This window comes from Mixophyes fleayi, chromosome 5 (genome assembly GCF_038048845.1).
Source record: "Mixophyes fleayi isolate aMixFle1 chromosome 5, aMixFle1.hap1, whole genome shotgun sequence".
NCBI lineage: Eukaryota > Metazoa > Chordata > Amphibia > Anura > Limnodynastidae > Mixophyes > Mixophyes fleayi.
This window is the reverse complement of record NC_134406.1, coordinates 33,170,744-33,187,830: the sequence shown is the minus strand read 5'-3', so window position 1 is coordinate 33,187,830 and position 17,087 is coordinate 33,170,744. Positions and strand designations below refer to the sequence as shown.

General features: G+C 37.4%; 1 protein-coding gene across 3 annotated transcripts in view; it reads left to right on the top strand.

Moving 5' to 3' along the window:
* Positions 1 to 13,087, top strand: part of LOC142158222 (uncharacterized) — a 31,248-nt gene extending 18,161 nt beyond the window's left edge. For all 3 annotated transcript variants that reach the window (XM_075211979.1, XM_075211978.1, XM_075211977.1), the window contains exons 3-5: positions 4,978 to 5,516; positions 7,690 to 7,756; positions 8,832 to 13,087. In XM_075211979.1, coding sequence (XP_075068080.1) covers positions 4,978 to 5,516; positions 7,690 to 7,756; positions 8,832 to 10,351 — 2,126 coding nt within the window. In that variant the 3' untranslated portion in view covers positions 10,352 to 13,087. The remainder of the gene's footprint in view (positions 1 to 4,977; positions 5,517 to 7,689; positions 7,757 to 8,831) is intronic.
* The last annotated feature ends 4,000 nt before the right edge of the window (positions 13,088 to 17,087 follow it).

Sequence of the window (17,087 nt, the reverse complement as noted above, 5' to 3'; positions counted from 1 at the left end):
GCCTACTCTTCCGAGTGTCCGGGAGGACTTCCCGAAATTTGGGAGTCTCCCAGAAATTCCGGGAGAGTAGGCAAGTATGGACCACAGAGAATAGGTGAGAACTATCCTCTGCTATTGTGACAATGTGATCAAGAAAACTAAAATCCCCCAAAACACACCTAACATGCTATAAGTAAATAAAATTTGCCTGTGATAATGCCCAAGATTATGACAGTTCTAATTCCTATGAAATATAATATACCAGTGATAAATTTATAATATGCTACTGGTAGTTCCTAGCAGGGCCGCCATCAGGGGGGTACAGGGAGTACTGTTGTACAGGGCCCGGGCTCACCAGGGGGCCCGGTACAACAGCGCAACACATACTTACCTGGGGGCCCGCTGTCTTGCAGTCTGCTGGTCTCTGCTACTCTGTCTTCAGCCTGGCTATCACCATGACAGCCAGGCACCAGAATGCGATCGCAGGGGTGGAGGAATCATTCCCCCTGTGATCATGTGATCTGGCTGTCACAGGCAGAGTGACAGCCAGGCTGAAGACAGAGTAGCGGAGTCCGGCGGACTGCAAGACAGCGGGCCCCCAGGTAAGTATGTGTTGCGCTGTTGCTCATGGCCGGGGGGGGGGGGGGGGGCGCTCATCGGGGGGGAGGCCCATACTGGGCCCCATGATTTCTGATGGCGGCCCTGATTCCTAGCAACACCTAGTATGCCAACAGTAATGGCCAGTAGCTTGTGATATCGTAGTTATAAACTAAAAATATAAGATCGAAATTGCCACAGATAATACTCAGAAATATCTATTATGCCAGAAATGCAGCAATGTAATATGCTATTGGTAATACCCACCCAGCAACATCTAATATGTCAAAATCTAACAAATGCAATTGTTAAGGCCCAGCAAGATCTAAAATGTCAGGGATCACGCCCAGCTAGATCTAGTATACCGCTGATAACACCCCAAAATGTTTTGTTCGTGATAATGTCCATCAAAATGAAAATTGCCTGTCTGCGATAATGACCAGTAATAGCAAGAATGCTCAGTGGGATGTTTAGTAGCAGTAATTCCCATTAGGGGCAGTAATGCTTAGTAAGATTCCAGTTAGTAAGTGATGCCCAGTGAAATTCCTGTCAATAACAGCAATGCCCAAAAATATGTATTTCATCAGTACAAACAATGCTTAGCAAGATGCCCAGTAGTGCCAACAATGCCCAATAAGATGCTTGATTGGAAGTAAGATGTCTAATATGGCAGTTGTGTATAATTAAATGCTCATCAGTAAAAGTGATGTCCAGTAAGATAGCCATTAGCATCATTAATACCGGCTAAGATGCCTATTGGTAAAACATGCCCATTAGTAGCATTAACACCCTATAATATGCCAATTAGCTGCCAGTAATGTAATCTAGTAAAATAAGAAGCTCCATGCAGCAACCTTATAGTATCTATGCTGAAGCTTTGCATATAAACACGCTCATTCTATCAAACGTATGCAAAAAAGTCTCATATTGGAGAAAAAAAAAGTATATAAAAAAATAATAAAGAAAGTAAAATCTGTACAGAAATTAAGAACACACATGTAACACTACACACACATTAGGTACAATAGTCCTGGAATAGAGATCAATTGGGTAGATAACGAAGTAGAAATTATATTACTGGGAAAATTGTCTGGTTCATTGGCTGAAACAGATGTGGTTAAGCCAAATCTTTTCCACGCATGGTAATACCTATTCGTCATAAACTGTATTTGGGCCAATTTGTTCTTATTTGTTTGACAAACATCTGCTTCTTTTATTCTAGCTTTTTCCTCCATGCCCAATACCCACTGGATGTCTTTATCCAAGGGGTATATTTACTAAACTGTGGGTTTGAAAAAGTGGAGATGTTGCCTATAGCAATCAATCAGATTCAAGTTATCATTTATTTAGTAAATTCTACATAATGACAGCAAGAATCTGGTTGCTATAGGCAACATCTTCACTTTTTAAACCCGCAGTTTAGTAAATATATACCCAGTCTCAATCAGTATTAATCCCATCTCAAATATTCCTCTTAAGCAAATATCCTCATAACACAGAGAAGGTTTGTGCCCTTATTGGTTTCTGTACATTCACAGTCATTCTCTGTGATTTCTACAGGACATTGACTTCTTACCTATTATGCGGCTCATGTAGCATTTGAAGCCTGAACGTATGCAGGGAACAGGGGCATCTCGAAATGCTTTCAGCAGTGCAGCACTAGCATGTGCATCAGGTGTACATCAGGAGTAACAAGTATGTATACCTACATCCCACGATAGTGTAGAGAAAGCGTAGGGATGTGTCTTGACAGTGTTAGTAGTACTTGCAAAAGTCGTATTACATTATCCAATATGTGCACAATATAATAATATATAACGAAGTGCCATATAACTGAAAGAATAGTGTTTTCACGGTGTTATTAATAAGTGTGATGGTCGCATATTCCACATAAAATGTAATTACAAGCACAAATCAATAATATAACATGCTAATACAAATGAATCTACATTAACTTAAATACAAACATCTGCTGTTTTGTTCTTTAAAAAACAAATAGGAATCTTCTTTCCTGCTGTAGTCCAAACGGATATGTCAATTAAGTTTTTGAGAATAGATGGGTGTAACTTCATGATATAGTATAGCTGCAACACTAATGATTATTTGTACTATTAGCTGGAGGAGTCAACCAGCAATCAGCCAATCAGAAGTGGCTAGAGAGTACTGCAGATAGTCATCATCAACATCATCATCAATCCCTCTGTACTGTGCTGCAAGTCTCAGCTAGCGCCCTATAAATAAAGGTTAAAAATAATAATCATCATTGTGTATGGTTCCACCAACCCTCCAAGATATGCCTCCACCTTTTTTATTCACTCCCTTTTTTTACACCCCTCCTTGTTATACTTCCTGTACCCCAAATTCTGGAACAAAGATCTTTCAATAAAGAGATACACCTCCTGACAATGGATTCTGCACCTGTGTCCAGGTGCATGAATATTCCCTTACTGTACTGTCCTACGTCTGCCTTCCCTATGCCATCCACCTTTACAGGCATAAGTAGTTGTAAGTGTTAGATGTGCATAAGGATGCATGAGTATTTTTTTGGGGGGTATGAGCAATAAAAAACATAGGTATGTCCATCTCTACATGAGCTGAATACACTTTGTGGGACTGAAGAGTTTAATTGAACATAAGTATGTGTACATCATTTTTAACATGCAGTTGACTAGGGTCTGAGCACCCTATTCATCATCCTCATCATCATCATCAACAGTTATTTATATAGCACCAAAATATTCCGTAGCTCTTTAAAATTGAGGACAAGCACAGTAATAGATTAACTGGGTAAAGATAAAGAGGTGAGAAGGTCCTGCTCATAAGCTTACAATCTATGGGACAATGGGAGTTGGATACATGAGGCTAAGTCTACATTTCAGTCCAGCCAGATTGCTAAGGTAAAAAAAACAAAAAAACCCAAAAGGGTTTAGTATACTATATAATCAAGTCCCACAGCAATGTTTATCAGAGGGTTGCTGTCTTGTGTGAATTGTGTAACGGGTGGTAATCTAGTGAGGTTAAGTAGGTAGTTGAGGAAAAATATAATCTTGCCTGAAGAGGTGAGTTTTCAGAGAATGCTTGAAGGTTTGTAGACCAGACGAAAGTCTTATTGTGTGAAGGATGGAATTACAATAGTCGATGCGGGAGTTGATTTGTGCTGAATTAAGGTTTTTGCACTGTCTTGTGTAGATATGTGCATATTCTGGAAATGTTTTTTAGATGTATGTAACATGATTTAGAGTCGATGTGGGGAACAAAAGATCAATCAAGGATCACACCTAGGCAGTGAGCTTGCGGGGTGGGGTTTATGGTCATGTTGTCAACAATAATAGAAATTTCAGGTATGCTTCTGTTGGTGGGTGGGAATATTATTAACTAATTATGTTTTGGAAGGCTTGAGTTTGAGTTGGCGAGAGGACATCCAAGATGAAATGGCAGACAGTCAGTAACACGGGACAACACAGATGTTGAGAGATCAGAAGAGGATACATTTTGGTATCATCTGTATAGAGATTATACTGAAATCCAAAGGAGTTAATAGTTTTCTAGGAGAAGTGGTGTAGATAGAGAACAGCAGAGGACCTAGTACTGGGCCTTGTGGTACTCCAACTGATAAAGGAAGCAGAGTATAGGTGGATCCAGAGAAATTAACACTGAAAGAGTGATTAGAAAGGTAGGGTGAGAACCAGGATAGGACAGTGTCTTGAAGACCTAGGAAATGTAGCATTTGTGTGAGGAGAGAGTGGTCAACATTTTCAAATGTAGCAGAGAGATCCAGGAGAATTAGAATAGAGTAATGGCCTTTAGTTTTAGCAGTGATCAAATCATTGGCAACCTTGGTCAACTCAGTCTCTGTGGAGTGTTGAGAATGAACGCCAAACTGAAGAGGATCCAATAGGTTGTTTGTGTTCAATATTTATCTCTTGCTCCTCTGTTTTGCACCTAGTTGGGGACACAGGTAATAGAATTCCCAACTAAGAAAGAGGGTGATGGCAGATTTACTGAATGGATGTAAAAATCTATTAGATATAACTTTTATAAGGCATTCCATATGTAGTTATTATAACTGGCAAGTTACATGTTGGGATCATTGATTCAGGGGGTCTGGAGGAAATGTTTTTCCTTCTGTGAAGTTAAGTTGGCAGCAGTCTCACTGAAAATTTTGTTTTATCGTCCACTAGATCAACACAACTTGAATTTTGAGGAGGGTGAACGTAATTGGCTTGTGCTCATATTCAGCTATAAAAATAAAGTGTAGATACGGTTTGGCTAACATTTTATAATCAATGACATTTATGTGCATACATTCAAAGCACATCAAACGTGACAGTATATGTTTAACCATTTAGGATAAATAAATATTCATTTAAAACAGATGTTCACATAATTGCTATGTTTTAGGAGAAAATGAAGTACCATCAGAAGATGCTCTGATTCTTCAGCTGCAACTTGCCAAAGGACAGGAGAAGTTTGTTGAGTCACTGAAAATCCAACAAAAGACAATTACGGAGCTGCAGCAGAAGCTCACAGAACAGCAGAACTTACTGGTTAGCCAACAGCGAGAAATTATAGAGCAGCAGAGGAGGATGTACGAACAAATGGACATGATTAAAGGTCAATACAGCATCCTCTTTGACACAGTGAAACATATGTCCTTCCAGAGCTTGCAGGAGGACATCCAGCAGTATTTTGAAGCCCATCTTCAAGGGTTGCAGAGCCAGGTCCGGAACCATCTCCAGAAAACATACTCTGTGCACAAGATGGATGTGGATACCAAAGTGATGGATGTTGGAAGACCACCGCTCGACTGTGGCACCTGTGAAAGTGATGAGTTTTGCACCTTCCAAAAGACTCCTCCACAGTGTGAAAAATGCACCTTGTGTCCTGCTGGATTTTTCCAACTGACTGATTGCTCGGACAACATTGACCGGATTTGCCAGGTGAGGAATGCTTACGTTTTATTGATATATTATGAAGTTTAGTGGTGATTTAGTCAATTCATTTTTTTTTACACATTATCATGTTTGGTAGTAAAGTGCACCACATTTTAAACTTTGGAACTGTTTTTCTGCCACTTCCCTGTCTTCATCTTCATCACCATCATCATCTAGTTATTTATATAGCGCCACTTATTTGTTACTCCCTTACTGAGTTAATCTTTCTTTTGTTGCTATCTCAACCTCATCTACTGTTCTTTTACCCTTATTTTCCAATTACAATGTCAGATTTACTCAAACACAGGCCTTTTTACTAACACACGGGGATAGGGCTGGTTATTGATCGCCGCTTATGGATGAGATAGAAAAAAAACCTATCATCATCATTTATTTATTATTTATATAGTGCTGTACAGAGAACTCACTCACATCAGTCCCTGCTCCATTGGAGCTTACAGTCTAAATTCCCTGACACACACACACACACACACACACACACACAGACAAAGACACACACAGACTAGGGTCAATTTGTTAGCAGCCAATTAACCTACCAGCATATTTTTGGAGTGTGGGAGGAAACTGTAGCACCCGGAGGAAACCCATGCAAACAAGGGGAGAACATACAAACTCCTCACAGATAAGACTATAGTCAGGAATTGAACTCATGACCCCAGTGCTGTAAGGCAGAAGTGCTAACCACTACGCCACCGTGCTTTTATCTCTCATTAAAAGTCACCCTGAGGCACCTTCGTGTTCCTCAGCTGTTTCAATGACACTGGCCTGGAGCTATAAGGGTTAATGTTGGTCAGGCCAGTCTAGACGGATATGCACATGAGCAAGCTATCTAGTTGGAACTGAAAGCCCAGAATTTCAATGGAGATAGCAATTTTCTCAGTTTAATGAATAGAACCAACAATATGATTTATAAAAGTATAACCGAAAAGCTGTTTTGTGACACCAGGGGGTATTTTTACTAAACTGCGGGTTTGAAAAAGTGGAGATGTTGCCTATAGCAACCAATAAGATTCTAGCTGTTATTTTGTAGAATGTACTAGATAAATGATAACTAGAATATGATTGGTTGCTATAGGCAACATCTCAACTTTTTTCAAACCCGCAGTTTAGTAAATATACCCCAAAGCATCAATTTGTTTATTTGCAGTGGTTTTTAAATGGGGTTGTGCAGACTAGGATGGTGGTTTCTGGCAGGGTACAAAAGGATACAGGCGCTAATAAGAGCAGTAGGACAGATAAGACTTTTATTGCTGAGTGTGGGGTACTTGCAAGAATGCACCTTCTTACATACCTATAGGAGAAAATGAAATTTCTTTTTGCGGGATGAGGTTATTAAAATGAGATCCTTGTTTTACAAAGCACCAGAATTTTAGGGATACTCAAGAATTGCCAATAATCAGGAAATGTCCAACTCTTTCTATGAAATTGTTGCAATTAAAGAATGGGTTGGTCCTAAAGTAGTTGTAGTGTAGGTTGTACTTGGAAGTGACATTTTAATTTTCTCCACCATGTGTACTTCCAATCAGTCTCACAATCTCATAAAAGAGAGTGCAGAGGGATTTACTGGGGAAGGCTTCAAATTTCAGCATGTAGATGTGTACCTATGATTTTTTTTTACCACGTTGCCCTTTTATAATTCTCCTTTTTAAAGTGGTACTCCTGGCTACCCTACCCACTACTCCCCTAACCAGAATCCTCTGGGAGCTGCTCCATGTAGCCACATTTCCCAGGGCTTTACCACACGGGGGAACCCCTGTAGTTCACTAAAGAGAAGTAGCAGGTCATCCACAACTGGCTGATTAACTGGGAGTGCTGGTTTAACACAAACACAATAAAAGCTATTGTTTTACAATATCACATAGCTTTATTTGTTCTCAACATTTCCAGCACAGTGTTGATCTAGCACAGATCATGGCAGCTCCCTGTTAGCAAAAGCTAAAACTGTGCATCTGGTGTAAATCACTATAATAGAAGGATAATAACACATCCATTTATCATCTATATTACAAATGTATGTACATAAGTCTCCTACAAAGTTTTAAATAATATATTTTGGAGGTTTAGTTCACTTTTGGTCAATTGATATATCTATTATGTAACAAACGTAACTGTCAGATACTATGAAATGTATGTTTATATTTTCAATTAACTTTTTCAGGACAGAGATGAATGTATGAATTCACCAAACATCTGCGGTGAGAGGATAAAGTGCTTAAATACTCCAGGTAATTTTTTTTATATACATACTAAAACTCTGTGGCATAATGAGAAACCATTTTATTATGTCTGACCGAAACATTGTATTCAGAAGAGTATGGGTGAGAGACTATTCCTTTTAACCTTTGAATGATCTCTATCTTAATAATCCAAAGGTGAATTAACTCCAATTCACAACAGGACATGACTGTGCATCCTGCTGTGCAACGCATTCATGCACCAGGCAGTACAGACGCAAGGGGCAAACGCAGATTTTGTAGAGGGGGGTTTCCACAACACGCAACCAGTGGGCGTGGCCAGCATGCATGAGGGTGTGGCTATAATATTATACAATGCTTGGCTGCTCTCCAACTCTTCCTATCCCCATAACATACGTGGGCAATGCTGCGTGCACTACTGTTAGGTGCACGCAGCTCTCCCTTTTCAAGCAGAATTGTGTTAAGCGGGAGCAGGATCCAGTCACCTCAATTATACAGTGCCCCAGGCTTGGAGGGAGGTTTCCAGGCACTTGGAAACCCCCTCGGTTTGCCTATGAGACGCGTCCTATTGAATGACGGTTCAATTCCTGTGTGACGACTGGGAGCCATAACGAATGGATCGCTTTTGTCAATATATATAAACATCTGTTGTCTATGGCTGGTAAATTAGAAGCTGGTTATGGCAATTTTGCACATTATATTAATTGTAACAATACAGCTATTGATTTTATGTTAGGTTCTTATGTTACATCTGACAAGGGTTTAATTTACCATATTAGCAAACTAGGCACATGCTTGAGACAACAGTTAATTGTTATCAGACCACAAGTGGGCCTGGATTTTTTGAAAGCCACAATGGCACAGGCCTAGGGTAGCAAAATAGCTAGGACGGCGCTCACTTGCATTATTTTGTATTTTATTGATTTTTATATACTCTAAACATGTAATCATTGGTGCCATTAGAACTAAATGGGAATTAATTTAAAGCTGGAACTATAAAGTGGTAGGGCGGTTGGTGAGGTCTTCAAAGAAAGTGGCCTGGTAGGCGCAAAATATAAACCCAGGCCTCACTTATCCTAACATTATGACTATTTTTTTTTGCCAGGTGGCTTCAGATGTCTGGGGGTTGCAGAAAAGGATGCAGCTTTGGGGATTTGCGGAGACCAATATTTTTTTAATAAAGAGCTTCAGGAGTGCCAGGCCTGCTCCGAGTGTGAAGAAGGGGTTGTTACATTTTCATGTACTGCGGATAGTGACACTGTTTGCACAGTGGTCAGTGAAAGTAAATTATGTGACTCATGGTCTGCTGGTCTGTCCATGCCTTCTCATAAAACGCCTAACTCCCAGGTATATCCAGGGCTCAGCCTCAAGATCAAGGAGAAGATGCAGTGTGAAATTTTGTCACCAGAAGATAACCAGATAGTCTTCAAACAACATGGCTTGTTATGGACTGACCTTAACTTCGCAGTAAAACACAACTGCAGGAACTTTCTTCAACTTTCGATAAAACTTAACAATAGTGAAGAAGGGTACGAGCTAAGTGGCTCACGGATTGAACAGCCAGAAGGGAAATACTTCCAGAGTACAAGTATAAGTTGTGCAGTAGAAGTCGAGCCAAGTCAAACTTTATCTGTGGTTCTAAAAAGCCCCAATCAGTTCTGCAACCAGAGTAAAGACTTTCATGTTTATGACCTGAACACGCCACTTAGTTTATTTTGGCTTTCTCATGACACAGGCGCAGTGGCCATGAGTGCTCAAATGTCTACTGCAATGCATTACCAAACCAACTATAGACCAACCTTTAAGATCATTTCTGTATCAGATCCATACATGATCAGCTTGTCTCATGATGGAAGAAGCATCAAGTTAACCGAGTCCGGTGTTGTTAAATTTGTTTTCCAACAAGCACTATATTCCATGGGTCCAACATGTGTGCGTGAAGGTTTTACTCTAATTTCTTATATTAATAGAAATGGCTCAAATTCTGAGTTAATGCAGATTTTTAAGTCTGGCGTTAACTACAGAGATACATCCATCTCAGCATCTGGTGCTACCAAAGTCAGCTCTGGAGATGTAATAAGTTTTGAGGTTCTCTCTCCAGCGCAATGCAATGTTCGATATTTTGGTGAAAACTCTGGCATTAGTATGCTAAGCCTTATCTGGATCCCAACAGCGATTTCTACTGCTATCACAGCTTCAGTATCCAGGGCTGGATTACCTACAGGAGCAGTCAGAAATAAACTCTTAAGCTTCAACCAGGATTTCTCACAAGATAAAATAATTAAACTCATCACTTCCGGTCAGTTTGCTTATAAATATTTCATGTTTACAGAAAATGGAGGTGTCAGTGTTTCCTTCAACCTGAAATTAATCCACTCATGTAATGTTGTTAAGGTGACATTAAATACACGAATAGGTGACGAAGTGCAATCATCCATAGTTGCTCAACAAATTGGTGGTCAGATGCCGGAAGGAAGCCAATGGACCAGTGTGTCCCTTCGCTCTTCTTTCAATGTGCAAAATGGCACAATGTTGTCAATTTCACTTGACTGTGTACGTGGAAGAATCAACCAGATTGCTCATGACAAAGGGACTAATTTATCTGTCTTATGGGTTTTATCATAGGCTTCAGAGAATGCTGTAACTTCATTCAAATTAACTTTACTCAAAGTATTTAATAGTTCTATGATAAGATGGTAACGTTGAATTTGGTATTTTCAGCCATAATTATCTTGACATCTGGCCACCAAAACTTGTCTTGTTGAATCATAACCTATGAATTGTTCTTTTTAGGAACACACTATGAAGGAATGTAGTTTGTCATACTGTCTTTTATGTTCGGAGGTCCAATGTGACCTGCTTTTCCACAGTTCCTCTTATTTCCTCTTCCACTGGAAAGCTGTAATTGAAATAGTTCTTTCAATAAGACCCAATATACTTTACTTTATTTTACCAGTATGAAGAAATATGGTTGTAAAGCTTTTTACAGTATATGGTTCTAAAGCAGTCAGAAGTTACATTTCATAGACTACGCAAATTGCTGTCTCGGTTTTCCATTTCAAAACTATGGGAGCTTTACCTAGGCCATACAGGGATTACACTATATTTGTAGGCAACAACAAACTCTTTGGAGAATACATCAATAAAAGCACATAACATAACTAAAGGACTTGAGAAACCTTTGCAAGAAGAAGTAAATTAGGGTGAATCAGGCCTGTTTTGCTGGCCAAACATGATTTCCCCCTTTCTGTGATTTTTTTTTGTAAATGTTTACATATATTTATGTTTTAAAGAAAAAAATATTTGTTTTTTATGATTTTTATACAAAAAATATTCTGTTTGTGATTAAGAATGGAGACATAAGAAACACAAATGAGAACAGTGCATGTATAGAAGGTGAGATGGCTTTTGGTGTGAGCACATGGATTAAAAATTGATTACACCAATAATGATATTACTTTATGAATTATTTTCAAGGTTAAGTAATCAATAACAAATATTTAAAATATACAATTTATGCTACAAATAATGCAATCACTTAAATATATAATACATGTTTGTTTTAACATGACACATTTTTCTTACCTATGGAATTAGATTTCTAAATTTATTTTTAATAAATAACTTGATGTATCATTTATTTTAATCTTTTCATAAAATTTGTATTTTGAGAAGTGTGCGCATATGAATAAATGTGAGATTGTGAATTAAGTCTGGAATTATTTATGCAAAGTAATACTCATGTACATTATATTTAATGTTTTACATCCCAGGACAATAATTATTTTTTTATTTTTTTGTAAATATAAGAAAACCATGATTATTTTTGTCAATGCCTGCCACCATTTAATGCAGAATACTTCAATTATTTTAATAGAGAGCATGCTGTTCCTTTTTTTAATGCATGTGTCCCTACCAGACTGCCAGGAGCTGTTTTTAAAGGTTTTATAAAAAAAACCCCAAAAAACAAACTGATTCTATTATTTATAAACCACTTGAAAGGTAAACTTATTTTTTAATTTATATCAAATGATTTCTCAATACAGTAATCAATATATAGTAATCAAATTTCTATATAGTGAAATGGCACTTTGCAAATAATTTTGTGTAGAATTATAGCAAATATACTGTATATAATGTGGAAATTACTGCTATATATCATCATTTTAATATTTTGGATGTGTTTCACATATTTTATGCCCTTATGCATTTTTTACACTTTGTTGGATTTTTTGTTTGTGCTATAACAGTATTACACACTTTTGATTATATAACTTCTTAGGGACTCTTTAGAACTATAGTATTTTATGCACTTATGCTACAGAACTGATGTCATTCTTGTTTTTAGCAGAGTATTACTTGCTTCATAGAAAGTAGAAGTATCATCCAGATCTGATTTTTAAATACATTGTGTTAAGTTAATCATAGAACCTTACAATTTATTTAGCTTTGCTTCTAATCAGTGTGATTTTATTTAATACAGTGCAGTGCTACTTTGTTGGTTGCCAAAGCAATTTCTGAATATAGAAAATTTTGAACCAGTAATTAATTAATTGCTTTATATACAACAGTGCAAACAGTGCCAACTGTAAAATAATGTAAAATAAAAATAATGTAATATTAGTAATACTCCTAATAGTAATAATAATAATAATAATAAAATGAAAATATTTCACACATTTGTTGATAACTTAAATCACACTAAGATGCTAGAACTTATAACCTTATTTGCATAATGGGTCTAGCAAATGCACTAAAGGATTTTTGGGCTAAAAATATTAGAAATAAGTAAATTGCATGTGTATATTAGTCAATATGTGAGGTCATTTACAATGTAACCAAAAATGGAAAATGTCCTCTCTGGCAGTACAAAATAATTATTTTCTAAGATTTGTAAAAAAGAAAAAAGCAGGTGGCACTCATGAGATGCACAAAATAATATTATAAGATACTTATTCCGTAATGGTAGCAACATTTTAAGTCCACTGTGGTCTCTTATTCAAGCCTTGAAAAAAATATCACACTGGTCTTGAAATGTTGCTGCCATTATGGAATATATATCTAATTTTTTTGTGCATTTCATGAATGCTGTCTGCTCTTTAGTATTTGTTGACTCAGGCACCTAATTTTTTATCATTATAGGGCGAGTGCCTATTGCATTCTATTTTCTAAGATTTATAAATAAATATATTTCAAAGTTCATGTCCCCATATTATTTTTTCAACCATGCATTTTGCCATTTTATTCTTACAAGATTCTTAAACAACTATACCAGCTGCAACTGACAGCAATCACTCAAAGAGTTGGGACCATATAATATAAAGCTCCTGGCTGACAAGCTATCAGTCTGATTACTTTCTGCAAGTGTAACTTTAGCCTTTAGGTGATGCCTCCTACCCAACCATCTAAATTAATTTCTTAGCGGCTTTTCTGTTTGCTTCTCACTTGTTTATCCAATATTTATTTTCCCACAGGCAAACAGGATACAAAATGATAAAGTATATTTATTGAACATATCAGGTTATTTTTTATGTGTAGGTGCTTTAGTTCCAAGGAAACAACTTTTTACGGATGATCTTTGTCAAGTGAAAATAAATGGTAAACTAGTTGTCTGTATTTTATAATTTAATTTAGTGCATGCAGTATTTTATATTTTATCATATAATCTGTAAGTACAATATTTTCAAATAAACTATTACCAAGCTGGTTTTATTCTCATGGCTTCACATTTTAATAATATTTAGCCTACATCATAGAAATAGGTGTGGTGAGACTGGAGTGATCTACTGACCAAATAGTATAAAAAATGCTCCTATGACGACTTGCTTCATTCTGGCACTGTGTTTGGAGAGTCAGGACGAGGGAGGGGAGGGGCACTCTAACGCTGGCCAAGTACAGTAAAGACATGTTTCTGTAAATGCGGCTCATACAGATCTTCAGAAATACGCTTATATGCCAGTTAGGAAGCTTATGTTTTTCACTTTCTGTATGATATGTGCAAAATACTCGCTGATAATGATGACTTGTCATAAGCCAGACACATATGCTGATGATGTGGTGGAGGACGCTTCTCAAGATGTGTTTGGCTCTGCATATGGGCGGAAATATGCTATTTTTTCAAACTCTGACTTACTACCATATTGCATCCAACTCTGCATCAGACCTAATGTCAAGAACAGCAAAGGGATACAATAAATTATTGATAGTCCAAGCTTGGAAAAGACACTTTCCCCAACCAAACCAGAATTGATAAATAGATTATGGCACATCTCGACGATGGAATATATCGCAGCCACTCTTCCCAAATTTCATGAGACATGGGCCCCATGTAAATGAGAACTTTTTGACCTCCACATCACCATACCCCACACCCCTCCCTCTTGTACCTCTTCCTTTCACTTTCTCCCAGACTCCCCCTCTAGTCTCTCCTCCTTTACAGTATTATTGGAAAAAACACTTTCCAATAAAACACATACTGAGGGTGGGATGATGAAGAAAGATTATGCAGCAAAAGTATAATGTATTCCAATAATTTATGTTCATCCAGAAACTGTGCATAGCTAACAGAGATGCTTGAATCAGCCACATATCAGTTTTCAAACTGGTTCATTGAATCGGCCCAAAAATGAAAATTTTCTTTTGGTCAATTCAAATTTTTATAAAAAAAAAATATATTTTTTCCCTCAATTAAATAAATCAAGGTAATTTGAGAAAATTGAAAAGGTAGGAGCATGTTTGACTGATGTCACAAGTGGCCATGTGTGTAATAAGGTCAAGCATGTTCATGCTTAAATGTATGCATTTTAATGGTTTTATATTGTGAACTTCGAACACAGTAGTTAAAAAAGTTAAAATACTTTCCATCATTTAAAATTATTTTTTAAAAACATATTCAGAAAAATAAATAATATAAATACAAATATTATTTTTTTTTAATGTTGGAATATTTAAAAACACAATTTTTAACGCAAATATTAAATGATGAACCTCTAACATGAATGGTAACCTTAAATGTGATAAGCTGAAAACGTCAAAACGCAATTTAGAATTTGGTTGAACGGGTGATTGTACGGTGAATATGTCTGTGGCCATCGAACCAGAGAAATCATTATCAATTTTTAAACCATTTAGAAATGAACAAGCATCTCTGACATATATCCTGTAAAGGTCTCATATTTATTCACCCCTAAGGGAATCCTGGTGCCACTGCCATCTGATGTATATCAAACCCGTTCGAGCTACATTTTTGCCTATCTTGGCCCTCATTGTCCTGGGATATGAGAGACTGAATTACATACGGGTGGTTGACCTTAAGGTATCACTGAGTATGTGTCGCTGAGCATACACTACAACAACACATCTATGCAACCACTTCAAAATGTATATGACTACCATTCCAAGACCACCCCTTTCATTAACTACAACGTTTAACTTTTTTCCAAAAAGGCTGATTAGTTGAGCTATGTCTCTTAAATAGGTCATGAGAGTAATGGGGGAGGGAGATCTGAAAATTTCACCCAGATAAGCTCATTTATATATTTATATAAAATAAGTATTTCTTTAAATAAAATATAATATGTTTCCAGTGTGTTGTTGTTATAAAGTTACTAAAATTGCAAGAAATAATGCACCTTTTTTCATATCATCATCCTCATCAATTTATTTATATAGTGCCACTAATTCCGCAGTGCTGTACAGAGAACTCATCCACATATACAGAAAAAATATCTGCTTTTGTAGTTGACTTCTCTGTATTCACTTGTTACTGGCTGACAAGCTTTGTTTAGAAAAAGACCATAACATATGGCTTACATATTGTTTTGGTAAGATACAAAATCACTAAGCTCTATATTAAAAAAAGAAAACCCTCATTATGTTGTTTATAGTTAGTTTCCATTGTGGCATGTTACCCAAGGGAACTAGCAGACTAATTTAAGACTCCTCTTGATCTGTAAATGTAGGAAGGAAAATGTACTGCTCTTCTCTTGCCAATAATTGCTTTATAATAAATTATTATTATTATTATTATTATTAATAATAAATATGGGCCATAATCCCCAATATAATCCCAAACCCTTCTACTCACAAGTTTCACCATCTTGGTCCTGACTTTAGACTCTGTACATAATAGAAATATCTGAAATATTAATAGTTGTAATATGTAAAAAGTTATTTTAAAAATGAATTATGTAATGGAATGACACCATTGGAGGCAGACATTATTCTTTGTTGTGTCAAGCTCTGCACATCAAGTCAAACTGTCACGGTTCTACACGAGAGGCAGGTCTTTACGATGCAAATTCTTGGGTTCGTATAGTTTAGCGCTACTCCAGCAGGGTGCGGAGTCTAACGAGTAGACGGTGTTCTCCAGAAACCGCCGCAAAGCAGTATGGTCTTAGCTGCGTCTGCTCGCAGGTCGCGGCCCCTGCTAAAGTACTGAGCGAGACCCTTTGGGGAAGTCAGGAGACAAAGGACAGTCAATAGCGGTGAAGGATATATGAAATACCGGAACAGCTGATGGAACGTCAGCCCAGTAGACCAAGTAGATAGGACTGCGGGTATTAGGATGGAGCGTTAGCTCTGTAGACAAGTGAATAGATCTGCAAGTACTTGATTGAAGCGTTAGCTCTGTAGACAAGTAGACAGGAGATAGGTACTTGGTTGGAGCGTCAGCTCTGTAGACTAGTAGACAGGAGATAGTTACTTGGTTGGACCGTCAGCTCTGTAGACAAGTAGACAGGAGATAGGATGTAGCCACGTCTAGCACCAAAGGTAACTAAAGGATCAGGCACTGAGTGTATAGAAGAGGTGCCTTTTATATTTAGTGGCAAAATAGCCTGGCCAATGGGAATGCGGCCAGAGGTTTCATATATTGCAAGATGGCGGCGCCCGGACGGAGCGGACCGTCGGAGGAAGGTAATTTTGCCGGGGGTCGGGTGAGCTGTTCGATACCCCGGCGAGTGACACAAACTTCATCAGGTTAATTTGTAGAACCACCTTTTAGAAAACATAATTGTCCTTTAAAAGCGACTATGTCTAACATATATATTGACCCAATATGAAAAGGCAACCTGAGCATTAACAAATTTATATGTAAAATGTCAGGCCGGGAGTTAACATGTTTGACATTGTAATAGGCTGAGCTTCCTTGGGTTGGTGACGATGCAGGACTGTAATGATACGGGACTGTAGTGAGTAAAGCAGTGCCACAAACCTTCTCACAATGTCATTTGTGCCCTCATTTTTGCAGCTTTCTATATGACTTTCTTTTATAGCATATTGGTACTAACATATTTTTGTTCTATGGTGTTTAGAGATGAAACATACAAGCAAAAATCTTTAAAACATATGCTTCCTCTCC